General features: G+C 49.5%; 3 protein-coding genes across 5 annotated transcripts in view; 2 read left to right on the top strand and 1 right to left on the bottom strand.

Moving 5' to 3' along the window:
• Positions 1–3,992, top strand: part of ndufaf5 (NADH:ubiquinone oxidoreductase complex assembly factor 5) — a 9,820-nt gene extending 5,828 nt beyond the window's left edge. The window contains exons 9-11 of one of the 2 annotated variants that reach the window (XM_024267439.2): positions 1,423–1,506; positions 1,860–1,942; positions 3,759–3,992. In XM_024267439.2, coding sequence (XP_024123207.1) covers positions 1,423–1,506; positions 1,860–1,942; positions 3,759–3,845 — 254 coding nt within the window. In that variant the 3' untranslated portion in view covers positions 3,846–3,992. Of the gene's footprint in view, positions 1–1,422; positions 1,507–1,859; positions 1,956–3,758 lie in introns of both variants that reach the window. The other variant, XM_024267440.2, reaches the window with a different exon arrangement.
• The window catches only part of esf1 (ESF1, nucleolar pre-rRNA processing protein, homolog (S. cerevisiae)), a 19,774-nt gene extending 13,489 nt beyond the window's left edge, over positions 1–6,285 (bottom strand). Inside the window, exon 1 of the mRNA XM_024267429.2 lies at positions 6,158–6,285. The gene's annotated coding sequence lies outside the window, so the exon portion shown is untranslated. The remainder of the gene's footprint in view (positions 1–6,157) is intronic.
• Positions 6,286–6,989: 704 nt separating this feature from the next.
• Positions 6,990–10,370, top strand: LOC112143454 (dynein regulatory complex subunit 4). 2 transcript variants are annotated; one of them, XM_024267437.2, is made up of 9 exons: positions 6,990–7,123; positions 7,264–7,320; positions 8,417–8,614; positions 8,722–8,832; positions 8,898–8,952; positions 9,047–9,240; positions 9,308–9,442; positions 9,508–9,594; positions 9,663–10,370. In XM_024267437.2, the coding sequence occupies exons 1-9, from the start codon at positions 7,118–7,120 to the stop codon at positions 9,906–9,908; spliced, it is 1,089 nt and encodes a 362-aa protein (XP_024123205.1). In that variant the 5' UTR covers positions 6,990–7,117; the 3' UTR covers positions 9,909–10,370. The 2 variants fall into 2 exon arrangements, with proteins under 2 accessions (XP_024123205.1, XP_024123206.1); XM_024267438.2 differs by lacking the exon at positions 7,264–7,320.
• The last annotated feature ends 1,506 nt before the right edge of the window (positions 10,371–11,876 follow it).

The raw sequence follows: 11,876 nt of genomic DNA, 5'->3' as shown, positions 1-11,876 counted from the left end.
TGTCTATTTTCTTAAGGCAATCGGCTGTGTTCTGTCGGAGTTGCTCCACTTGCTGGGTGTCTTTTAGGTCTGCGTTATACCATCGCCCAAGCTTTTGATCGGTTTCTCCAAGATCGTTGGAATCTGTTCATCCCTGATGTAAAACTGCTCATTTACAACTTGGCCTTTGACAACAGAGATGCTTCGTGATTTTCCTGGCTTGAACTCCATTCTTGCCCATTGTATGTTTTCCTGCAGTTTCTGAAGCAATCGTCTAGTGCATGGTTTTGTTGTTGTAATAAGGGTCATATCATCCATATAGGCTCTTATTGGTGGAAGACGCAGGTCGCTGTTGATCTTCTCACCTCCCACTACCCACCGGGATGCCCGTATGACTATCTCCATTGCCATAACGAAAGCCAAGGGGGAGATTGTACATCCTGCCATGATGCCGATTTCCAGATGCTGCCAAGTAGTCGTCGTGTTCTCATATGTGATGCAGAACTGGAGATCCTGGAAGTAGTTTCTTATCAACTCTGTGACTTTGTATGGTACGCTGAAGTAGTCAAAGGCTGTCCACAGGATGTTATGAGGATAGAATTAAATAGAATTAAATAAATAGAGTTACATATAATTAAATAAATAGAGTTAAATGAATAGAATTAAATAAATAGAGTTAAATAGAATTAAATGAATAGAGTTAAATAGAGAGAGTTAAATGAATTTTGACGTTTAAATCTGCTGAACTCAGTTAACATTCATGTTAACATTCATGGCTCTAATAATCAGAGGAGTTTCTTTTCTCTGTAGTTTTCTTTGATAAAAGGAGCAAAAACATATTTTATGAAAACTAAACAGAACGTTTATCAAACCATTTAAGGCTGAACTACGTTTAGTTACAGACTCTCCCATGGAGACGATGTTTTGGTGTTTTCTGTGTTTTGGTGAAAAAGTTTGGGTTGTAATAGCATATAAAGTGGGCGGGGCCAATGTCTCTCCTCACTGTTCTGGGGCGTCCACTCAGACTGATAGATCCATGAACGTCTTTGTTTTTCTGGTCTGAGCTGGAATCTGGATCAGAACTGTTCAGCTGCCATTTTGTTGCTACGCTAACGTTAGCTTGTGAGGGGCTGTAAGCTAGCATTGAGATGGTGTTAACACAGGGATGACGGGATATCAACAAAGAGTTACTTCCGCTTTAACCGCCCTGAACTCCTGCCGCTCTGCAGAAACTATGTTCTAGAAAACGACTTCACTGATTTTGACTAAAACCTTCATCCTCATCATCCTCACTGAAACATCACTGGGAGGGGGAGGAGCTTTAAAGCTGCTCAGTGATGCAGATTCAGACTGACCGTCCTGAAGAACCGACCGGACGGCTGAACATCAAGTGTCAGAAACGCGTGTGGCGCTGAAGCTGCCGGGTTTCCTCTGATCCTTCAGGAATGGGAGAGAGTAACTGCGCCTGGAACCGGAGGACGCTGCTGCACAGGGACACCATGCTAGCAGCTGCAGCTGTTTACAAAGGTCAGACTGTCTCACTGTCGCACAACAATGATGACGACACACAACGACGAGGACACAAACAAGACACGTAACACACACAAACACACACAACGAAAACAAGACACACGACAACAACACACAACAACAATGACAACACAAACAAGACACACAACACACATCAAAAACACAACAAGAATCACAACACAAACAATAGCAACAAAACACAACACACGTAACACACAAAACAACACATACAATGCACACAACACAACAACCCCAACGTGTAACAACAGTCACACACGACAACAGTTGGCTGGAGGGAGCGGGACTCGAACCACCAACCTCGTTGTTTGTGTGTCTCTGCTGTCTTTCAGAGATGTACGGGAGCGAGGACGGCGCCGTGCCCGCCACCTTCGAGATCCTCTACATGATTGGCTGGAAGCCTCACGAGTCTCAGGTGATTGTCTGAGGTCAGGGAACAAACTCCGCCCACATGATAACAAGAAGGCACAATGGTGACTCCTTGGTGTCAAAAGTGTTTGATTCCCTCGTCTCCATGGAGAGGCGGGACCACAGCCTGATTTCAGGAACTCACCAGGGGCCCGTTTCAAGAAGCAGGTTCAACAAATTTAGAGTTCGAACCTGAACTTAGAGTCACTGGACTCAGAATTCTCAAACTCAGGGTTTTGGGTTCCAGAACAGCTGAAAATGTTTGATTCAATCAACTTGAAGTTGTCAGAACCAGAATCAGGTGTGAGCGTCGCGACCATAAAAAGCCCTGATCAATGGAGCAAAGACAGCACGATTCACCATTGATAAGTTGAAATTGATAAGTTCCTTCAAGCATATGCAACTATAGGAGAACATTTACTGCAAGAAAAGCAACACAGCTGCAGCGGTAGAACAGAGAGAAAATATCTGCAGTTATTTGAATCATTTCTAATAATGAATAAATAATGTCAGGAAGGTTATTTTGTCTCTTGTTGAGTAAGGAATGGTTTTTGATCTGTTACTAATTTAACCAGTAATCTCTGTAATCGTATGAATGACCAGTTTGGTAATTTGGTAGTTTGACATCCCATAATTTCTATTGTTAATGGTTTTAAATAAGGAAAAGAAAACTGTATTTTTTAATAGCGAGTCCCTGGAAAAACTAACTATTTAAAATATCGCTGAAATAAAAATGAATCAGGAAACTGCAGTCAGTCGACTCGTGTCCTCCAAATCCTCTACCGACGTAAATAACATTTCCTCTGGATTAATCAGCCTCCTCTCTACATGATCCTCTATGAATGAACATGTCATTCTGGTTTCTGAGTGGTGAAAACGTGACGTCTCTAATGTGAATGTTCTCTAAATGTTCATGAGGAACTCATATTTGATCATCCTTCACTTTAAAAAGGGGCGGAGACCGCAGAGAACTCTAAGTTTCCTGAAGAAAACCTGCTACCGACCAGGTTTCGTTCACAGACTCAGTTACCATAGTGATTGATTCTGAGTTCAGCTTAACCCGCTTCTTGGAACGGGCTTGGTTTGACCCACTTTCCCGGGTTTGAGTTATCTCTCTTTCTGGAACCGAAAACTCAGAGTTTTGGTGAATTTGGAGTTCACGAACTCAGAGGTCCAACTAAACCTGCTTCTAGAAACGGGCCCCTGTAGATCCTCAGGTAAACATCCTGTAACCCAAAAGAAGGACGAGTCAAAGTCTTGATAGAGAGCCAACCGTGTAACTTTATTGTTCCCGGGGGGGAGAACAGCTCAAATCAGAAAGATACCCGACAGATGTTCTGCTCTGGAAACTCAAGTGATGACCCGCTCTGGTCCAGGTTCTGCAGATCCAGAACCAGGCTAAGTCACAGCCGCTGGCCCTGTCTCACTTACCCTCCAGCCTTAAGCTAGCAGGTCTTTCTGCATGCTAACGAGGCGAACGGATAAACATCAAGATTTTACATTTTTACAAGTACAACCTCCCCCCCCGAAATCATGTTGGAACCACCAGAGGCTGCAGTTCCTCCAATGACCACTGGAGGCAGCATCAGAAAGTGGACCTGAAGAAAAACCCCACCCTCCACCAGTGCTGTTGAGGTGGGCGGAGTCCGCTCTAGTCACATGACTGACTCCATTCAGGCTTTATTTTCAGATTCTGTATGAATGTCTTTGATCAGTTTGCTGCAGCGCCCCTCGGTGGACGGAAGCAGCATCACGCTTCCTTCATTAAAGAAGTTTGCAGATTTTCAGGAACTGAATTCTGACCCAAAGCTGCTGTTTTTCAGGCCAAACCGGCGAAGCGAGGCTCAGCCACCGCCTCGTTTGGAGACCTGTCCAGGATCAGCCGGCCGACCCGGGACAACAACCCATAGAACCAGAGGCGACCCGTAGAGACTCGTGTAGAGACTGACTGACGGTCAGAGTGAAGACCACGCTCTGAACAAGTTCATCTCAACTCAGTTCACTGATTTGTTCTGAAAAAACACAATAAACCAGAATCCTTCAGCGTTCTTAGTGAACCAAAGGAGATGTTGGAAAATCTGGACCGGGCCGATCCGGGCCGATCCGGGCCGATCCTCCATCAGCTCTCTGGTTTCTGTCAGATGTTCTCCTGGTATCAGAGGAGTTCTGGTTTTCAGGACCCGCAGGTTCTGCTGGAACCAGGTCTGGACTGGATGAAGGTTCTGGAGCCGTCTGAACGTCTTCCACAAACATCATTCTGTGATTTGCTTCAGTGAATAAACTCGTGTGTGGTCAGATGAACGTTTCAGCGTTTGTCGTCTGCGGCGTGTGTCGTCTGCGGCGTGTGTCGTCTGCGCCGTGTGTCGTCTGCGCCGTGTGTCGTCTGCGCCGTGTGTCGTCTGCGCCGTGTGTCGTCTGCGCCGTGTGTCGTCTGCGGCGCTCGGCTGAAGGAGCTGACTCTGCGTGTGTCATCTCCACGCGTCCTTCAGTCAGAACTTCCTCTTTCCCTCTCAGTTCTGGTTCAGACGCTCCGCAGGAATGCTGCTGCTGCTCTGCCTCCTCTCAGCTCCAGGATTCTGCTCAGGTAAATAACCCTCCTTCTCACCTGCTGGCAGGTGTGCCGGCTCTGGAGTGAGTCAGGTGATCAGACACGCTTAAATATCTTCTCCAGTTGGAAGGATCAGTTCCTCCCCGGATGACATTTTCATTTTCATCCGTTGTGTTCTGCAGCTGGAACAATAAAGTTTTCCGCTCCGTCCTGACCGTTCCTCACGGCGTTTCTTGCTTCGTAGGAATCCTCCAGCAGGTGGCGCTGCTGCGCTCGGTGGCCGTCCTCCCGTGTCCTCATGCAGGCCCAGATGTGATCTGGAGCAGACTCCGAAACGGTGAAAAGCTGGTTCTGGTTTCCATCAGTGAGGGTCGGGAGACGAGGCTGGACCGGCGGTTCGGTTCCCAGGCTGACGGCTCGCTGGTCATCACCAACACCGAAGCTTCTGATGAGACCGTCTACTTCTGCAACCAGAAGCCCCGGGTTTATCTGAAGGTGACCTCAGACCCAAAGGAGGTCCCGTCCAAAGCCCCTCCAGAACCAGGACCACAGAGAAGCCCCGAGGAGGACTCTGGCGGTGAGGATGGGTCAGCAGAGATCTCCGACTGGTGGAAGGTTCCTGCCGGCGTGATCGCTGGAGCCTCTCTGGTTCTCCTCGCCATCGTCATCATGAGGTTCTGCTCAGCAAAGAGAGCAGAGAAGGCCGACAGCAAAGACCCGAGCGGTTCTGAGGTGGTTTACGAGGAAATCCGGCTCGACAGAACCTCTGAGGTCCCACTCTGCTGCTCTCAGCCGGTTACCAGCGTGGAGAAGACCGGCGGTCTGACCGGGATCTACGACCACGCCCATGAGACGAGGACGAGAGAGAACGACATCTACTCCAGTGATCCATAGATGATTGATGAAAACCCAAAGAGGATCTCATGGTTCTGATCGGGTCCGACATGATCAATAAACTTCAGAAAGGAAAATGTCAGTGAGGCGTCTGAGTGAATCTTCAGAACTTTGGGTTTTAGAGAAATCATCGCAAACATCAAACTTCCAACAAACAAAAGTTTGGAAATAAAAAATCAATTTTAATGTTTTATTTCCTCAAAAAACATTTTTTTAACAAAAGTTTAGGTTTTCATGTACAAATAATCACGCGTGTTTATATTTACAAACAAACGGTCGTGAAAGTTGAGCTAAAATGTTCAGGAATCATAAACGAGGTTTTATCGGACAGTCAAGGTTTCAGTTTGAACTGGATGAAGGAATTCATCTTCATGTGTTTGTCTCAAAGCTGCAGAAGTTTCATTTCTGAACCTGAATCTACATCTGACCGTTAACCCTTTCACACCTGAGCTCCAGTGTGTCCATTCTCGGATTTACGTCAACTTTTCAACCGTTAAACCTCATCATAGATTGTGAAGGAGAAAAGCCTTTTTTCTCCTTCACAATCTACTGGAAGGATCATCATGGATGTTTAGGCCGGTGACGCCTCAGGTGTTAAAGGCTTAAATCCCATCTTTAGGTTAGTAATTCTTGGATTCCTCCAAAAGGAGTGAGTCTTTTTTAATGGATCTGCGTTGATGACAGTTTAGTCAAAAGTTGTTAAACATCACAGATCTGTGACTGAAAACTCTATATAGTGTCTATGTGTTTATGATCATTGACATAAAGAGTAGATGTCACCTCGACCGGTCGCCCGCTCCACCGCTTGTCCTCTGACAGGGTCCTTGTTCTTCAATCGTTACTGGCTGAATACACGACGTGTTGCTTTGCAGCAAACATCAGAGTCATTGTCTCCATCATCCAGGTCTTGTTGTGCATCTTCTCTGATGGCCACAGCATCCATGAGTGCGACTCATCCGTACGCAGCGTGGTCTTCCTGCCATCTTCTCTGATGGCCACAGCATCCATGAGTGCGACTCATCCATGTCCGTGGTCTTCCTGCCATCTTCTCTCCCATCGTGGTCAGGCTCGTCCACCGATCACAGCAGGACCTGTAAGGATGAGGAGAACCAGGGACTGATCGTATTGGTGCTGCCACAGATATTATTTAATGGTCGACTAATCGAGTCATTCTTAAACTGTAAGAGGATGTAAAGCACATGTTAGCCATCATTAGCTTTAGAACTAAATAAAACTAGATACATAGCATTACTTGCTGTATTTTTTTATAAACTTTATTGTAAACTTCAGTCTCAGTACAAAACTGTACAAAATGGCCATTAATAAAATACATTGCACATCTATACAAACAGTATCCAATTAAATTACATTTATTAAAAACGACATAAACCGAGTAAATAAAATTATTAAAAAAAACGCAGTTTAAATTTAAATTATGTTATAATTATAATTTCACAGCCTTAACAACTCTTATAATGGTGAGATAAAGTTAAAGTTTGTTAGAGAACCACGTGGACTCACGGTTCCGTCACAGAGTGGACCGGTCGCGGTTCACCATCATTTAAAAACTTTTTTTTTTTTAATTTTTTTCATGTATTTTTCTTTCGTTACGGCTTGCCGTAGAAAGCACTTCCGGGTGTAGCCAAGCGTTGCTATGACATCGGTCACACTTTGTTTTCCAGAACCGAACCGAACAGAATTCCTATCGAGCCAGTTCTGGTCTCGGTTTTCGGCTGCGCCATGACGGTGAGGAAACGCGTTCGTTTATGACGAAAGTGTGAAGCTAACAGCATGCTAGCATAGCTAACAGCATGCTAGCATAGCTAACAACACGTTAGCAGAGCTAACACCGTCTTAGCTTAGCATCCCTGTCTGTGTTTTATCAGAGAAACCCAGCAAACAAAACCGGAAGTCTGTGCGCGGCCAACAGGACCAAACAGCAGGTACCGGTCGGAACCGTCCCGTTCGGATCACACCTGGATCACAGAGGAGGTCAAGCATCCTCCTCATCCTCGTGTCCTCCGTCAGACCAGGACGATGACAGCTTTTCTTCCAAATATGACACAGTTTACAACTTTAGACAGGGAATCACGTGACGTCTTTTCAAAATAAGAGACATCCAAAATGTCCAAACATCTCTATCTGCTTCCTGCACCGATCTCCAGCAGATCCACTCGATCTGATCCTCTGGTGGATCCGGTCCTGATCCTCTCCATCCTCTTCGTTCATCTGCAGTTTATTTAACTACTTTCTTCCTAAAAGAACCAGAACTTCTCTCCTTTACTCCTCAGAACCTCTCCTGCCCCCCTCCCCATCCTCACCTCCTGCAGATCTCCACAGGTGTGTTCTCAGGACCACCTGTCTGTCCACTCTTCATCCTCCTCTTCTCCTCCCATCTGTCCTCCCTCCCACTGGACTCACCTGGACTCACCCACCTGTCCCTCCTCTGTTCTTCTTTCCATCCTCTCCAGTCTAACATCTTGAAGCTGCTTCCAGTCTGTAAGTCTGGTTCTGGTCCTGGTTCCATCTGGTGTCCTGATCCCACAGGAGATCCACCTTCCATCAACTCTCTGGTCTCCTGTCAAAGTTCTGCTCACAGTTCTTCACCCCCAGAAGTCCAGTTTCTGTAGATCTAATAATAATAATAATAATAAGCTTTATTTATAAAGCACTTAAATTGCCCGTTCAGACCCAATCCACAGCACCAGTCATTGTTAACCCGGGCCAGGACCGGTCCAGTATGGAACCTGCTTGTGATTTAAGTTTACCTTCCAGACAAAAAACTACATTCATACAGATTTGGGTCAAGAAAGTTCTGGACAGACTGGACCTGAACGGTTCAGCCGATCTGGATCTGAATCGTTCAGCTGATCTGGATCTGAACGGTTCAGACGATCTGGATCTGAATCGTTCAGCCGATCCGGATCTGAACGGTTCAGACGATCCGGATCTGAACGGTTCAGACGATCTGGATCTGAATCGTTCAGCTGATCTGGATCTGAACGGTTCAGCCGATCCGGATCTGAACGGCTCCTCCAGCTCCTGCAGGAGCTGGTCTGTCTGAAGGCAGATCTGGACCGAGAGCGCGAGGAGAAGAACCACTTCCAGCTGGAGCGGGACAGCATGCTGGTTCTGAAGGGGGTTCTGGAGAAGAAGCTGCAGGAAGCTGAAGTGAAGCTGAGCAGCATCTGCAAGGAGAGGGAGGAGGCTGAGGAGCGCCACCAGGTGGAGATCTCGGTGAGCATCACACAGACTCCAGAACAGTTCTGGGGGGCAGAACCCAACCGGACTGCAGAACCAACCTCAGACTTCCCATGTAAGCTCCGCCTCCGTCTGACCTTCAGGTCTACAAGCAGAAGCTGAAGCAGGTCCTGTCACGTCAGCAGAGCAGCACCGCCTCCACCTGCAAGCCGGTCCAGAACCAGAACCTGCCGGTCCAGGAGACGCTGGCGTTGGTGAGCCGTCTTACCTGTGGGGGTGGGTTCCTGCAGAGGCCGGTACTGAAGGCGTTTCCCCTCAGAACCACCAGGTGGAGCTGATGGAGCAGAGCAACCGCTACAGCCGCAAGCTGCGAGGTAACAGCTGCACCTGCCGGGGAGGCGGAGCCACCATGGAGGCGGAGCCACCATGGAGCCTGTTCCTTCAGCTCCTCTCCCTCCTCCCCCACAGACGTGGAGGTCAAGTTTGACCTGAAGATGAGGACTCTGGTGGAGGAGCAGGAGCGGAGGCGCGCGGCGGCCCTGCGGCAGCTGAAGCAGCAGACGAGGAGCTACGTGGCGTCTCTGAAGGAGGAGCACAGCAGAGCGCTGCGAGGAGAGGAGGAGCTGCGCTCAGTGGCTCAGGAGGAGCTCAGGGAGCTAAAGGTGAGGGTCCAGCTCCTGCTAACGCAAGGAGAGCACAGGAGTCCTGAACACCTCCCCTCTGGAGCAGGAGGAGCTGCAGGAGGCGCAGCAGCTAAACAAGGAGCTGTCAGCTGCTCAGGAGAAGAACCGAGGCCTGGAGGAGGCGCTGGAGGAGGCACGGAAGCGTCTGCAGGATCTCCGGCGGGCTGAGGAGGAGGCGGCGGTGAGTTCCGTCTGTGTGAGGAGCATCAAACTCCACCTGCAGGTTCTTGACGTCATGTCCTTCAGGACCTCCGGTCTTCGCTGAAGGAGGCGCAGGAGGAGCTAGGGGGTCTGAGGGAGGAGAACAGACTTCTGCTGCGGGGCTTCTGCAAGGTAACCCCGCCCACTAACCCATACCCACCCCCCGCAATGCCGCGCTGACGGTCTGAACGCTCCTGCAGGTCCAACAGGAGCGGGACGAGCTCCTCAGGAGGCAGGAGCACAGCATGGCAGACCTGCAGAGGAGGAGCGCGCTGAAGGAGGAGCTGCTGCACAGGAAGCTGCGGGCTCTGAACCGGTTCCTGGAGAGGAAGGAGGCGCAGCTCCTGGTTGCTCTGTCACCTCCTGCTGGCGACCCGGCGGAGAGCGGCACCGGAGAGGAGCTGAAGGAAGACTCTGAAGTCCAAGGACAGCAGGTTCTGGACTGAGGAGGTGGAGTCCTCCTTCAGGAGGTCCTGGAGGGGAGACACCCACCCTACCAGCAGGTTTCAGCGTTTGGCAACTTCCCTAAGGGCGGAGCTCCTGAGGAGGTTCTGAGGTCCTTCAGGACCCCCGTCCAGGTGAGAACTGAATCATCTGGTCTCAGAGCTTCTCCTGAGACCAGAACCAGACTCACTGCTGGACCGAGTCTGTCAGATCCTCCAGTCTCATGGGGGTGGTCCACATGATCCTCCTGATGAGGGAGGGACTAACTGAGCATGTGCAGAGAATGGCTGTGGTGGAGCGGTCCCGACTCAGGTCTGAGTCTGTAACCGTCGGAGACCTGCTGATGGATCGACTGTAGTTCTCCGTTTGACCAGCAGGCGGCGCTGCAGTCTGAGGGAACCGCTCAGCCCGCGTTGGATGTTCAGGTTTACATTCAGTTTCAATAAAGTACAGTTTGAACGGATGATTCATATGTTCCTCACCGGTTAGCATTAGCATGCTACAGCAGCTCCAGCTACAACCTAAAGCTGACGACTCGTCTGTTTCAGTCATGAAGGAGCAGAAACGGCAGACGTCGTTATTAAACCTTTTTATAAACGTATGTGACGTGTTCTGAGTGAATCTGGGCCGGGCCGGGCCCGGTCCTGAAGGCGGTTCCAGTCTCCACCTGCTGATGAACGATCCCAGCGGCTGCATGAACAGAACTTTTATTGAACACGAATCACCAGCTCTTATATACACACAAAGGGGCGGGGCTTCCCCACAGTCAATGCTGCCGCTGAACAGAGCCAGAGGGCAGAACTGGGTCCGGTCCGTCTCTGCGGAGGAGGAGACCTCAGCCGGTTCCGTGGCTGCTGGACTCAAACACGCCCTTCTTGAAGAACAACGAGAACTCGCACACGTTGAGTTTAGAGAGTCGGAAAACGCCGTCGTCATCAGCTCGGAGAGGAGATGTGGGCGACGCCAGCATGATCTGGAAGAGGCTCCTCAGGTACCGCTGTGGAGAGGGAGGAGTCAGAGCATCAGGGGGAGGAGGGGTCACAGTGTCAGAGGAGGAGTCAGAGGAGGAGTCAGAGTGTTAGAGGAGGAGGACTCAAAGCGTCAGAGGAGGAGGAGTCATAGTGTCAGAAGGAAGAGGAGTCAAAGCGTCAGAGGAGGAGGAGTCAAAGCGTCAGAGGAGGAGGAGTCAAAGTGTCAGAGGAGGAGTCAGAGTGTAGAGGAGGAGGAGTCATAGTGTCAGAAGGAGGAGGAGTCATAGTGTCAGAAGGAGGAGGAGTCACAGTGTCAGAGGAGAAGGACTCAAAGCGTCAGAGGAGGAGGAGTCAGTGTCAGAGGAGAAGGACTCAAAGCGTCAGAGGAGGAGGAGTCACAGTGTCAGAGGAGGAGGAGTCACAGTGTCAGAAGGAGGAGGAGTCAAAGCGTCAGAGGAGGAGGAGTCAAAGTGTCAGAGGAGGAGTCAAAGTGTCAGGAGGAGGAGTCACAGTGTTAGAGGAGGAGGAGTCAAAGTGTCAGAGGAGGAGGAGTCAAAGTGTCAGAAAGAGGAGTCACAGTGTTAGAGAAGGAGGAGTCAAAGGAGAAGGAGTCAAAGTGTCAGAGGAGGAGTCAGAGTGTAGAGGAGGAGGAGTCATAGTGTCAGAGGAGGAGGAGTCAAAGCATCAGAAGAGGAGGTGTCACAGTGTCAGAGGAGGAGGAGTCATAGTGTCAGATGAGGAGGAGTCAAAGCATCAGAAGAGGAGGTGTCACAGTGTCAGAGGAAGAGGAGTCACAGTGTCAGAGGAAGAGTCAAAACGTTAGAGGAGGAGGAGTCATAGTGTCAGAGGAAGAGGAGTCACAGTGTCAGAGAAGGAGGAGTCAAAGTGTCAGAGGAGGAGTCAGAGTGTTAGAGGAGGAGGAGTCAAAGCGTCAGAGGAGGAGGAGTCACAGTGTCAGAGGAGGAGGAGTCAAAGCGTCAGAAGAGGAGGAGTCACAGT

Source organism: Oryzias melastigma, linkage group LG16, assembly GCF_002922805.2.
Source record: "Oryzias melastigma strain HK-1 linkage group LG16, ASM292280v2, whole genome shotgun sequence".
Classification (NCBI taxonomy): Eukaryota; Metazoa; Chordata; class Actinopteri; order Beloniformes; family Adrianichthyidae; genus Oryzias; species Oryzias melastigma.
The sequence above is the reverse complement of the archived record's forward strand: the minus strand, read 5'-3'. Positions and strand labels throughout refer to the sequence as shown.